Here is a 14457-nt window from a genome sequence, read left to right on the forward strand (position 1 = left end):
CAAGACCCACGCATATTTATAAAAAGGTCATGCAACTAAATGAAATAATGACATCATTGACTGACAATGCTTTGTCTTCTAAAGAAAAATATGAATGAGAGTCTAAAAAATCAGAGATAATGTTAATTAACCTTGCAATGCAACCACCTGGAACCACACTTAATGAGGTAAAACATCTGTGTTTAGTAATGATGTTCAATTAGATATATAATTAAATATAGATAGCTCAAGTCCTTGTGAACTCTCAGACAAGACGATGAAGTTTTTGCTGTCATAGGTGGTGTACCAAGTAAGATAGTCTTTTCATCAACATAAATAGACCTAAACAAGTCTGTCATTTTTTTACTTAGATAAGTCTTAATGAATACATGTTTTGACTTCTTTATGTCAAAAGCAGATTGAGACTTATTTATGTCTGAGCTCTGACTGTTATTAAAAGTTTCAAAGTATTTTGCCAAATAATAAATTTCAGAGCAGAAAATTTTTAAATGTTAGCAAATTGTGTTAAATTGTCTTTTATAAAGGGCAATAACTCTTTAAGAGATCAATTGACAATTTTGGTCATTTAACTTTTTTGTAGATCTATCTGACTTTGCTGAACATTTTTGCCATTTACACTTTCTCTCTATCTATCATAATATTCAAGATAATAATCTAAAACTGCAAAATTTCCTTAAAATTACCATTTTAGTGGCAGCAACCCAGCAATGAATTGTCCAATTATTTCTGAAAATTTCAGGGGTGATAGATCTTGACCTAATGAACATTTAAACTCATGTCAGATTTGCTCTAAATGCTTATAGTTTCTGAGATATGGGCCAAAATCTGCATTTGCCCCTATGTTCTATTTATAGCCATGGCAGCCATGTTTGTCGACGGATCAAAATTTTGGATACAATTTATACACAAAATACCCTAAGGAACATTAAGTTAATATTTCAAAGTATTTGGCCCAGTAGTTTCAGAGCAGAAGATTTTTGAATGTTAGCAAATATGACAAAATTGTGTAAAATTGTTTTAAAAGGGCAATAACTCCTTAAGGGGTCAATTGACAATTTTGGTTATTATAAATAACATATTTGTAGATCTTACTTTGCTTAACATTTTTGCTATTTACATTTTCTTTCTATCTATTATAATATTCAAGAAAATAACCTAAAACTGCAAAATTTCCTTAAAATTACCATTTTAGTGGCAGCAACCAGTGGATCCAGAACTTTTCATAAGGGGGGCCATTAACTGACCTAAGAGGGGCCTGCTCCAGTCATGCTTCAGTGATTCCCTATATAATCAACCAAATTTTTCCCATGAAAGGGGGGGAACGGGCCCCCCAGGCCCCCCCTATGGCAACCCAACAATGGATTGTCCAATTTGTCTGAAAATTTCAGGGGTCATAGATCTTGACCTATTGAACATTTTTACCCCGTCTAAATGCTATAGTTTTTGAGATAAAATATAAGCAAAAATATGCATTTGACCCCTATGTTCTAGCTATGGCCGCCATGTTTGTCAATGGAACAAAACAACGGACATAATTTATAAACTAGATACCATAAGGACCATTAAGTTAAAGTTTAGAGGTATTTTTCCCAGTAGTTTCAGAGGAGAAGATCTTTGAAATAGTTTACGACGACGACGGACAATGGACTACACGAATGCATAAGCTCACATGGCCCTTTGGGTGAGGGCTATTCCAGAAAAAAATGTATGGGGGGGTTGGAAGGCACTTTATATGAATAATACATGGGTGATGGGTATCAGGACACCTTTTCACACTCTAATGCACTATGATTGTCAATTACAATTGTCTGGGTGGTGGGTGCTGACAAAAAGTGCCTTCCAACACCCCCATACATTTTTTTCTGGAGTAGCCCTGAGCTGAAACTGTCAGGACCAAAATTTCTAAATTGAATTACACTTGAATATTAAGGAAATAGCTGCAAAAGTCAGAAAACAGGTCAGAATAATGAGAAATTTGGATTTAAATAGATGAATTTTCTATGGGACATATTAGAACAAGATGACGGCTTGAAATGCACCAAAGTCACGTGATATCATACATATTTGGATATGTTATAGGTGCAATATCATATGAGGTTTTTTTTTGGCTTACAATGTATTATTGGAGAAATAACATGTCAATATGTTCCGGAATTCAAAATGTTGGCTTCCTTAGTTAAAACAGAAAGGGAGATAAAGAATTTTACACATCATGTCATCCAATCAAAATCATTGCATAAGAAAAATAAATATAACACGAACAAACCCAGGATGAACAGAACCCATGGGCAAACAAACCTACTACGAACAGAACCTAGGGTGAACATGTATATTAGAGCGATTCCATCTTTTTGTTACTTTTTTTGTTAACTTTGGTATACTGCTATTATCTGCAGGGTTCCAGGGGTGCGCACCCCCCTTTATTTTGGCTGATCAATGCATTTGTATCGGGACATATGTTTTGCACCCCCCACCCCTTTTGAAAATTCCTCCATCCACCCCCCGATGTCCTCGATGTTTCAAAACTTACTGTTTTTAAACAAGAAATATCAAAGTTTTTTCTAGAAAACAAATTTGTTTCGTGAAATTGTGAACAGCTTAAAACAAGAATGTGTCCATAGTACACGGATGCCCCACTTGCACTATCATTTTCTATGTTCAGTGGACCGTGAAATTGGGGTCAAAACTCTAATTTGGCATTAAAATTAGAAAGATCATATCATAGGGAACATGTGTACTAAGTTTCAAGTTGATTGGACTTCCAACTTCATCAAAAACTACCTTGACCAAAAACTTTAACCTGACACGGGACAGACGGACGAACTGACGGACGCACAGACCAGAAAACATAATGCCCCTCTACTATCGTAGGTGGGGCATAAAAATAAAAATCATATGCTATGCTCCTATTTAATACAGTGTATTTTGATGGTCTTAAGGACCAGTTCATGATCAGATCAGATTTAAGGAAGAATAGCTATAAAATTCATTGACATACATTGTACTCAGGCATGTTTGGGTATATCTCTTCCAGCTGTAGATGCATATGACAGGAATATTCATATTAATTGTGAATTTATGGTCATACATGTATGATTGAGGGACAGTAACCGGTCCTCGTAACCATAAAATTTTATGCAAAAGTCAGCACACTTTCACACAACTTTCATTGTTATGCCCCACCTATGATAGTCTGTCTTGTGTCAGGTTAAAGTTTTTGGTCAAGGTAGTTTTGAATGAAGTTGGTCCAATCAACTTGACACTTATTACACATGTTTCCTATGATCATGATATACGATCTTTCTAATACGAGACTTCACGGTTAATGACGCCATATTGGATAGGGGGCAGATTTTCTGGCTGGAGGGGGAAATGGTATGAAACTACGGGAAAAGCTATGTGTGTTTCCAAGCAACTGTTCAGTTTCCATGATGTTTTCCCCTATTTTTCATACCGTTTTCACCCCCAGTATGAAAATTTGCCCCCTATCCAATATGGCGTCATTAACCGTGAGGTCCCGTATTTTAATGCCAAATTAGAGTTTTGACCCCAATTTTATGGTCCACTGGTTTACAAAATGATTTAAAGTCCGAGGGTGTTTTCCATTATGCGGTTTGTACCGGGTTTGAACCATTTACTGCGGACTATTTTGGTTCTTCTAGTTCGTCTCAACAGACAATCCAATTGAACCAAACCTAGGGTTCGTGTTCCATTTCCGGTTCGACTGGTACAGTCGGTAGGAACCTCATAATGGAAAGCAGCCCGAGATTATGGTGTTTAGTATAACTTTTGGTAACTGCTTCAGTGTTCTCCCCAAGGCCTTAAAGCACCGCGGCCCCGCGGTGCTATATTTCTGGGCCGCGGTGCTATTGGTCTTGCCGCGGTGCTATAATTTTTGACCGAGGTGCTATATTTTTCCGGACATTGTATTCGAAAAAGCGTTAAATCGGTAGGATTTTATCCGCGGTCTAAAATTCCGGCGTTATTTGAGCTGCACAACAGGTGATCGATGAAACTTGTTGATTGGATTTAATCACTTGATTATCGCTTGTAACAGAATTCCTTTGTGTTTTAATTGATTTTGGATTAATTTATGACTGGAGATTATAATTTTATGGCTTCACTCACCACCCAAGCATTGACCAGTGACACCGGCAAATTTACCTTTGTACACAAACAGTGCCGACAGTTGTACACACCACGGGGAAGTGATACAATTACATAACGTTGTTGGATTAAGATGAATTATTGTTGGATTAAGAATATATTTTAAGGATCATACATATTTTGATTCTTTATGAAGCACGTGGTCAAAGCTTCACTTGACATAAATATGATACGATACCGAAAATGGGGAATCAAAACTCATAATGACTGGAGCCCAGCGGAAAAACCAACTAAAATTGTAAAATAAAGGGCGCGATAAGCCCCACACCAACATCCCTTGTTATTTAGAATTGTTATTAACTTTGTATAGACAGTGATTGACAGAAGACCAATCCCTGGTTAATTATTACCCAAGATAAGAAAGGTATCCATCCCTTCCTTCTTAGTTTTAATATAAATCTTTCAAGTATTTTTTTAAATTATTACCCAAGATGAAAAAGGTATCCTTTCCTTCCTTTCTTAGTTTTAATATAAACCTTTCCAGTGCCTTTCCAGTATTTTTTTTATTGAAATTAAATAATAATAAAACTTCTTGTGAAATGAAATAATTTTATTTACTGGTTATTTATTTGCTTTAAATTGACTTTATGAAATTGTTTTAACTTTAGTTCTTAAGCCTAAATGTTTTATATAGAAAGTAAAGAATAATTAGATTTTAATCAGTGAGCACTTGCAAATTTGAAAACAATAGTAACTTTCCTTAGTGCTTGTCATATGTTATGTACATGTATTTTATCTTGTTTTATTATTCTTGAATAAATAATATTAAATCTTTATTGCTTTTCAATTATTTAATCAGAATATGTCAAACTTAGAACAGGGTTAAGAAGAAAACAATTAAAAGAATGCAAAAACTCACGGGGGGGTAACTTCGATATATTTTCGGTAGGGGTGTGCCATTTCTGCCTCAAAAAACGTACCCATTTTAATATAACATTCACTGAATTTCAGTACCTATAGTTATATAAATATTTAAGAAAGAATGACCTATACTTATATACAATATTTAAAATATGACCCATGCTTATACATTTTTTTTTTATATAAGCACAAACTCATCATCACTCAAAATTCATAAATATACCAGCTACCCTTAAGTTTTTATATACGAATTGACATCGTTTGGTGCATATTTATATATGATATGTAGATCATACCCCAAATCAATATACAGTTATCAAACGTAAATGCATTTTAATATAGAATGTCATTAAAAAGGAGGGTCATTTTTATATAAAATCTCGCAAAATTATGACCCATATTTTTGGCACATCCCCGTATACCCAATAATAGGAAGTTACCCCCCCGTGCAAAAACTAACCTTTCATAAGGGTATAACCATATTATGAATAAAACACCATAAAAAACTATGCGACGCGTCACAAAAGTCAACACGTTTATAGAACTTGTCACGCGCTACCATGGTGCTATCCAAAAATCCTGGGGAGAAAACTGCACTTTTATCAGTTTATGCTAAAAGAATATTTTCAACAGATGTTCCTGAAAAAAAATATTTGATAAAAACAAAGAATTTCATATAGTAACTGGTCTTGGACCAGTAATGCCCATAGAATATTTTTATAAATCTTACCGCCAGTTTCTTCTGAAAGAAAATACAAAAGCTTTGATAATGCAATTTTTGCACCTTTTCTTTGAGGAAGGCAAGTCTCACTTTTTGGTTTCAGAAAACTACACAACAATTCTTCTCCGTAACAAAAGATACTGGACATGGAAAACAACATAACATGCTTTGGGCTCAATGTAGATGATGATGAAGAAGCTTCATCAGTGCACTTATATCGTTCTGTTTGGCAAAAAGCTTTTGAGAAGTTTTTTGGAGCCATTCCATTACAATGGGAAATTTTAAGCATACATAAAGAGAACTCGTTTCTTTTCTTTAAAGCCGAGACACTGTTGTTAAGTAACGCCATCAATGGTTCGTTCGAGTGGAATTCAACAAAAACAGGATCGTCTATTTGATCTGTTGATTTGCGACGTTTTTTGGCTCCAGAGCAGGACGGCACGTCAGAATCCATTGCTTCCAGTAAATCAGGGGAGATAAAGCGGTCTCACTAATTAGCGACAACAACAATTTTAGCGACAACAAGCGTCAACAAGCGACAAGAAGCGACAACAAGAATTATTTTAGCGACAACAAGCGACAAGAAACTATTTAGCGACAAGAAAACATTTTTTTTTAATTAAAATAAATTATTGCAATAAATATTAAAAGAATATGCAAAAGAAAATAATTTTAGCGACAAGAAAGTTAAAATTGATAGAAAAAAATGAAACATTATTTACATAATATTTTATCATCTATTATGAATAACAGCCAGTATTACGTTTAATTATTGTATTATGAGATTACTTTTCCCAAGGATTTGTATAGTACTATACAAATCCTTGCTTTTCCTTTGTTTAGAACATATTATTTATCTTATTATTTGTTTTTTAAAACAATGAATTATACTGTTAGAATCAAAATATGCCCGCTCCATATATATCGCCATTCGTTTATTCATACTTTGACTTTGATGAAAACAGATACATACATTATCTCACGGGGGGGGGGGGGGGGGGGGGGGGGGGTACATTATCTCACGGGGGGGGGGGGGGTAACTTCGATATTTTTTTGGTAGGGGTGTGACATATACTTATATACAATATTTAAAATATGACCCATGCTTATATAAGCACTAACTCATCATCACTCATAATTCATAAATATACCAGCTACCCTTAAGTTTTTATATATGAATTGACATCGTTTAGTGCACATATCAATAGCATATTTATATATGATATGTAGATCATACCCCAAATCAATATACAATTATCAAACGTAAATGCATTTTAATATAGGATGTCATTAAAAAGGAGGGTCATTTTTATATAAAATCTCGCAAAATTATGACCCATATTTTTGGCACATCCCCGTATACCCAATAATAGGAAGTTACCCCCCCCCCCCCCCCCCGTGCATTATCTTATACATATTCTTCATATCTAAAAATAAAAAAAAGAAGCTCAATCTCTTTCTTCTTCACAAATGTTAAATTTCTTCATCTACCAATATAATAAAACATTTTAATTAGACATATCTGCTCGTATATTTAAAAAAACCCATTAAATACAAATTTCTTTATATCTAATAAAAAAAAATGTTTTCTTGTCGCTAAATAGTCTTCTTGTCTCTTGTTGTCGCTAAAATAATTCTTGTTGTCGCTTCTTGTCGCTTGTTGACGCTTGTTGTCGCTTCTTGACGCTTGTTGTCGCTAATTAGTGAGACCCAGATAAAGGGGTCCCGGTAAAGTGAGAAACGGAACAGAAACGAAACAGAGCGAAACGAAACGAAACATGGCGAAACGAAACGAAACACGGCGAAACGAAACGAAACAGAGCGAAACGAAACGAAACGGAACGGAACATGGCGAAACGAAACGAAACACAACGAAACGGAACAAAATCTGTATTTTGAGGAACGACCCATAAAAAATCAATGCTAGTATAGAGAGCCCTTTTGATCTAAATCATCTAATTGTTTGCTCAAAAATCGTTAAAACGAACAATCACGCCCTGTTTCTTAGAGCCTGGATCTGTCTCCGATCTCCGATTTTTTACAAGAGATCGGATTTAATCTGAATGTGTGCATATCTTGCCATAGGCGGATTCCGAGGGGGGGTCCCCCCTTTTTCATGGGAAAAAATTCGGTGATTAGATAATCACGGAAGCATGACTGGAGTGTGCCCGCCTTCTGTTAGTCAGCCCCCCCCCCCTTTTATGAAAAGTTCTGGATCCGCCACGTACTGCGGCTTGCTGACTACGAAAACAACGCATTCCGTACCAGTCAAGTTCTATCTGTGCTTTATAGTCTCGAACATTGTTATAGTTAATAACAGTATGATTAATATCATTGTATATGCAATAATCTGTAATAGGTCATTTGTTGTTAATGCATTTAGTGCCAATTAATTTAAGGTATTTGTATTCATGAATGAAACATTTACATGTATGTATCGCAAGTGAAATAACCATGTAGCCAAAATACTTCAATGGTATGGATGGATGGATGGATGGATGGTTGTTTAACGTCCAGTGGCAAGTCAGATGCATATTCAGGACGAGAACATGATAATGATAAATGAATATTAACCCCGCTTTGTACTAGACCGACACGCTAAGCCGGATTTTTAACGTGCTAGCTCACAAGGTAACAGTTCGCAGGAAGACATGTCACCTTACCCGGACACATTATTCTGACTCCGGGCCGACCAGTCTTTGCTCTAACTCCTTAATGCCGCGTGCTTGGCGGAGAAGCAGCAAATACCAATTTTCAAGTCTTTGGTGTGACCCGGCCGAGGGTCGAACCCACGACCTACCGCACTCGAGGCGAGCACGCTAACCATTACACCACCGAGGCGGTCCCAATGGTATGGACACTTTGACATATACCTTAAGGTCGGTATCTATATAGAAGGATCTGAATGTTCAGGATGGATGCATTCACCAGGGTGGAGTTATATGTTGCTATAACATGGTCAAATCTGACCTTGGACGTTGATTAAGGGGGCTGACCATGTTGCAACCTGAAGTCTCCTTTGAAAGTACATGTGACCTTTAAAATGTTTAAACCAAGAATCAAATCAGTTTATAATTTAAATAGTTTGCTTACAAGTGACCTAGTGACCCGAGGAAATTTTTAATTGTGACCTTGTGACATAATAAAAGTTGTAACTGGAGCACACCTTTTCTCCTTTTATTCATACAATATTTCATGTTCGACTCTTCATTTTCTACGTTCTCTTTTAAATAATAATCAAATGTACCAGGCTTATAGCTTTTTACTACGCCAGACACGCGTTTCGTCTATACAAGACTCATCAGTATCGCTCGAATTAAAATAATTGTAAGGCCAAATAGAGTAGAAAGTTGAAGAGCATTGAGGATCCAAAGTTCCAAAAAGTTAGGCCAAATACGGCTAAGGTAACTCACCGAAGTTTGTGTTTTTGGTAATCGCAGTTTATCTTGACAGACGTGTGTTACTATGATCTACTATAACTAGTATCTACAACATTTTCAAAAGACAAGTTACGAAGTACATGCGGGATCTCCATAAAGTTGAGGTCAAGTGGAACGGTAGCAAATACTTAAAAGGTTAATTTGAATTGAAATTGAAACGAGATTGTATCTGGTTTGCAACAAGATAAAAGAAGGAAAATGTCATGGACTGCCATAATAAAAAAAAATCTCTTAAACTTAAAAAAAAGAAGTAGAAACGAATAAAAAAACAAGTATGATCCAGAGGACAGTATGACTCGATTTATATTTAAAAAAAACATGTCATAATGAACATGTGTATAGTTTCGAGTTGACGTGAACACAACTCCATACAGTCTAGTCAAAATAGACCAAAAATGAGGCTAACCTCAAAAAAATTGCAACAGAATTGTTTTGGCCATTTTTCAATTCTGAAAGGCTTTAATTCTTTGTAACATACTAAAAGTCTACCAAGTTATTCTGATGGGAAAATGGATTTTTGGGGTGAAAAATAGCAAAATTTATCAAAAATAGTGGAAAACTGGGAAAAGCTAATAGAATATTTGTTTTTGAAGATAATCATTTCAAATCAAAAATTTAACAACACTTTATAAAGCCTTTATGAAATGAAATAATAAAAAAAAAGATATTTTTTTAAAAAACATGAGATTTTAGGTGAAAACATCAGATTTTTGTGAAAATTGTGATGAAAATAATGTGAATTGACTTCAAAACAGACAAGAAAAATGTAAACATGGTAACAGAAGTGTATTGGTTATTTCCAAAAAGGACAAACACTTTATCTAAATCATTTTAAAATTAAACAGCAATATCTAATTTGGGTAAATGCTGACTTTGGGTAAAATATAGCAAAATTAGTCAAAAATCGTTAAAAACTGGGAAAAACTTCCATAAGTTTTTTTGTTGTTCTAAATCGTTCCAAATTTCAACTAAGGCAAATATAAATTTAATGTTGATTAGATCAAACAATAATCAATTAAAAAACAAAAAGGAAAAAAGTGATTTTGGGTGAAAAAAGGCAAAATTTGCTAAAAATCGTTAAAAACTGGAAAAATTTGATATTGATCATATTTTTTGAAATTCAATTTTGTCAACACTAGAAATCAATCTATCTAATTTATATGAAATGATATAATGTGTTAAAATTATATTCTTTTTACCAACAAGAGATTTTACACGAAAAGATAAAAGATGTGTGAACCATCAAGAGAGGGTAAAAAGGCTAATTCATGCAAGATGATACCCATGCAAATGGTGGGTCATTTTTTCTAAGTTAAATGATCATCAATGGAATATTCGGTGTTAGTAACGAAGAAGACTAAGATCCGGCTTTGCAATTGTCGTAGCCTAAAATTACCAAAGGACTTCCAGAATATGACCAGAAAACAGATACAGTTGTAAAAATGTTTTGTTTTTGTCAAAAATCGCATGAGTTGATTTATATGGCAATAAAAGTTTGAATTGAATTGAATGTAATAACTGATTGATGAATACTATTTCATTATGGATTTAAACAGCCATTAACGACAAGAGAACCATGGTCTATTGTTGACTATAAACTATAGATGCCTTTCGAGGTTATGTGTCGATGAGTTGCTATCTCATTGACCTGCACCTTACATTGAAAACAAGAATGTGTCCATTTTACACGGATGCCCAACCCGCACTATCATTTTCTATGTTCAGTGGACCGTTTAATGATGCTCAAAACTCTAATTTGGCATTAAATTAGAAAGATATTATCATAGGGAACACGTGTACTAAGTTTCAAGTTGATTGGACTTCAACTTCATCAAAAACTACCTTGACCAAAAATTGTAACCTGACTGACCAAAAACTTTAACCTGACACGGGACAGACGGACGGACGGACGAATGGACGTACGACCAAAAAACATAATGCCCCTCTTCGTAGGTGGGGCATAAAAAGAAAGATTGAGTGAGTATAGTTTGGTCTGTGTATTTCACTTTCAGAGAAGGCAATATTAAAACTTGACCGTTTACTGTTGCAGTGTTTTTGTCCAATCAGAAGAATATAACACCTATCGACAGTTCATACATTACTCTTATTCCGTTTTATTTTTTAGATGATAGTAATGTTCAATTAACATGATAAAGGAATTTGGATGAAATTAAATATATACAACTAAATTGATGAAATAACTGTATTTTGTAACAATCTTGTGTACTTTCATTTGCTTTATAACTATTTAGATCTGAGGGTCACTGATGAGTCTTATGAGGACGAAACGTGCGTCTGACACAAAATGAATGTGGTCAAAGATCTTATAATCTATTGTGCAATACTGTGCAATTGAAGATTTTTTCTGAAATATTCAAAAAATTGAAAAAAATTATGAACCCCTTAAAAAAATTGTAAACACCCCCACAGCTTATTGAAACCCCCCTTGGAGCAATAACCCCAAAACTCGATCCCAACCTTTCCTTTGAAGTATGGAACTTTGTAGTACAATTTCAGAGAGATCCATACACTTAAACACAAGTTATTGTCTGGAAACTAGAACAATGCTAGTTTTGGGCCCCTTTTGGGCCCCTTATTTCAAAACGATTGGGACCATCATCCTAAATATCAATTCCAACTTTCCTTTGTGGTATTGGATCTTCTGTAAAAATTTCATAAAGATCTTTTTACCTAAACTTAACATAGGCGTGCCACCCCCCCCCCCTTTTCGTGCGAAAAATTTGGTTGATTATATATAATTAATCACTGAGGCATGACTGGAGCGGGCCCCCCTTAGGTCAGTCAGCGCCCCCCCCCCCCCTTTATGAAAAGTTCTGGATCGGCCACTGGTTACTGTCCGGAAACCAATTAGTCCAAATAATCATGACGTCTTGAAAGGCTTTTTTATAAAAAAAAATTTATAAAAAAGCCTTGCAAAACGTCATAATTATTTGGACTAGAAACCAATGTGACTTTGTACGATGACGACGCCGCAGACGACATCATACCATTATACTGTATCCCCAAAAAAATTTTGCAGTCGTATAAAGACCTCGTAAACTCTCATTCAAAGACAAAAGACGAAATGAAAAAAAATCCGTTCCTCAAAATACAGATTGTGTTCCGTTTCGTTGTGTTTCGTTTCTCAGTTTACTTGTTTCGTTTCGTTTCACTCTGTTTCGTTTCGTTTCGCCGTGTTTCGTTTCGTTTCGTCATGTTTCGTTTCGTTTCGCTCTGTTTCGTTTCTGTTCCGTTTCTCACTTTACCGGGACCCATCATTTATGTTGTACATTACAACAACAAATATGTGGATTGTACATTTACAACAAAAAGTGCATTGTACATTTACAACAAAAAAGTGCATTAATTGCACATTAAAAATAAAAATGTACATTGTACATTAACAACAAAAAGTAAATTATACACTTACAATAAACAAATGAGAAATTAAGATAGTTGATTGGAAGATTTGCTGTGATAATTAGATATGAATGTTGCTAAGGCCAAATAAACTAGTATGTTTGGTTCCAGTCACATCTAAAAAAAGTTAGGGTAGGTAAGTAGGGATTTTTTTTAGTTTGAGTCTATAGGAGCAACAATCTGACTTTGAACATAATTGCTTAATATAATATGACAAAACAATTTTTAGGGTAGGCTATTATTAAGACTAAATAGTAGGGGATGTAAGGTAACTGGAACACACACATATTTTTAATTGGCCTAATGAGTCAATGTAAAACTTCAAACAAATACCAAAAAAAACTGAAAAAGATAACAGATGAATGAACTCTTTTTCACATGTTTTATTGGTTTTTTTAACAAATTTTACATTGCAATAAAATTATGCAATAAATACTTTATTTTTGCTTAGATGAAATTAATACTGATTAAATTTTATGCACTTTCAGAGTGGAGAAAGATATCTGATACTGGAAATCATATATGATACTTAAGAAGGAAAATGAAATATGCATGTCCAAATGGTTGCAACAACAAAAAATGAAGCGTGTCTGTAAAATAGCTACCAAGCTCTAATAGCTATAGTTAGAAGGAATAACTCAAATGGATAGTTAATCATTGGTAAGCACAGAGTGAACAAAATATAAATTTAATATATACATGTATATGGTAAAATATACATGTATGACTGTTATTTGACAACCATATAACCTACAACAATGAGCCAAACCAAGCACATTAGCATCTATATAAAGACATCAAAAGTGCAGAACAATTCAAAAGAAAACTGATGTCCTGATTGTTTTGTACAAGATAAAAAATACAACCACTGAAGTCATAATATATGAACATTTTGTATGTTATTGCGGTTTCATTACCATTAATTATAAAACAAAACAAAACATTCTGACAACTTGTTTTTGAGAGCTTCACCTTGACTGAATTTCAGTGTTAAACAAAACTCAATTATTGATAACAGTTGTTGAATCTTAAATTATTACTGAGTGAAGATTTCAAATATTGACTCATGTTATAAGGGACATAACTCTCATACAATATGAAAAATATCTGTCATGAAAACATTTTCCATTCAATACAAATTAACATTTTTTTTTATTTTCAGAATTCAACATTAGAAAATTGTTACTCAAGTTTGATTTGTTTCCTTGTTGGCATACCAACAACCTCACCAGCTGATAATCAAGTTGTTCAAGTGATTTTAAACAACAGAACTGTTTGCTTTTCAGGCTACATTTTATGACTCTAAAATTGAATAATTATATACTAATACAGTACTGAAATCTTTGAAAAGGGGACTAAGAAAGACTAATTTAACATAGATTTGGTTATTGTTGAATGTATAAACTTGTAATAAATTCAGATTATAAATCATGTTTTGTCATAACTATTTTCACTATAAAAGAAACATCACTGCAGTGTTCTTTCAGGAGCCTTTCAACATGATTGATCATGGTATTGATAAATATGCTGCTTTAAAGTGTATTATTATTTTCACAGGATTTATCATGAAAATTTTTTTATTTTTATAACCACTGGATGCTGCATGATATTTGTTGGGAGAGAGAGCATGCCCTTGTATAATTCTTTATTTGTTATAAGTTCAAACATATGCAGCAGCTTAACACTGTGCGGGACAAATTTGCCATTCCGGTACCGGCAAATCTGACTTTGTCGGTTTACAAGATATCAAAACAAAATTTTGCCCAGTGATAGATTATTAAAAAATTTAAAAAATGCCATATGTCCCAACTTGTCACTGTTGTCACTGTTGTCACTGCAGCTGATTAA

At 34.1% G+C, this 14457-nt stretch overlaps 1 protein-coding gene and 1 long non-coding RNA gene across 2 annotated transcripts in view; one reads left to right on the forward strand and one right to left on the reverse strand.

The window, feature by feature from the left end:
* The window catches only part of LOC143076295 (uncharacterized), a 33932-nt gene extending 27695 nt beyond the window's left edge, over positions 1-6237 (reverse strand). Inside the window, exon 1 of the mRNA XM_076252026.1 lies at positions 5759-6237. Coding sequence (XP_076108141.1) covers positions 5759-6203 — 445 coding nt within the window. The 5' untranslated portion in view covers positions 6204-6237. The remainder of the gene's footprint in view (positions 1-5758) is intronic.
* A 6180-nt stretch (positions 6238-12417) lies between these two features.
* LOC143074676 (uncharacterized) lies at positions 12418-14040 on the forward strand. The gene is made up of 3 exons (XR_012978000.1): positions 12418-12745; positions 13098-13269; positions 13772-14040. It is a non-coding gene; the product is annotated as an uncharacterized LOC143074676 (long non-coding RNA).
* The last annotated feature ends 417 nt before the right edge of the window (positions 14041-14457 follow it).

Source organism: Mytilus galloprovincialis, chromosome 5 (genome assembly GCF_965363235.1).
Source record: "Mytilus galloprovincialis chromosome 5, xbMytGall1.hap1.1, whole genome shotgun sequence".
NCBI classification, from domain to species: Eukaryota; Metazoa; Mollusca; class Bivalvia; order Mytilida; family Mytilidae; genus Mytilus; species Mytilus galloprovincialis.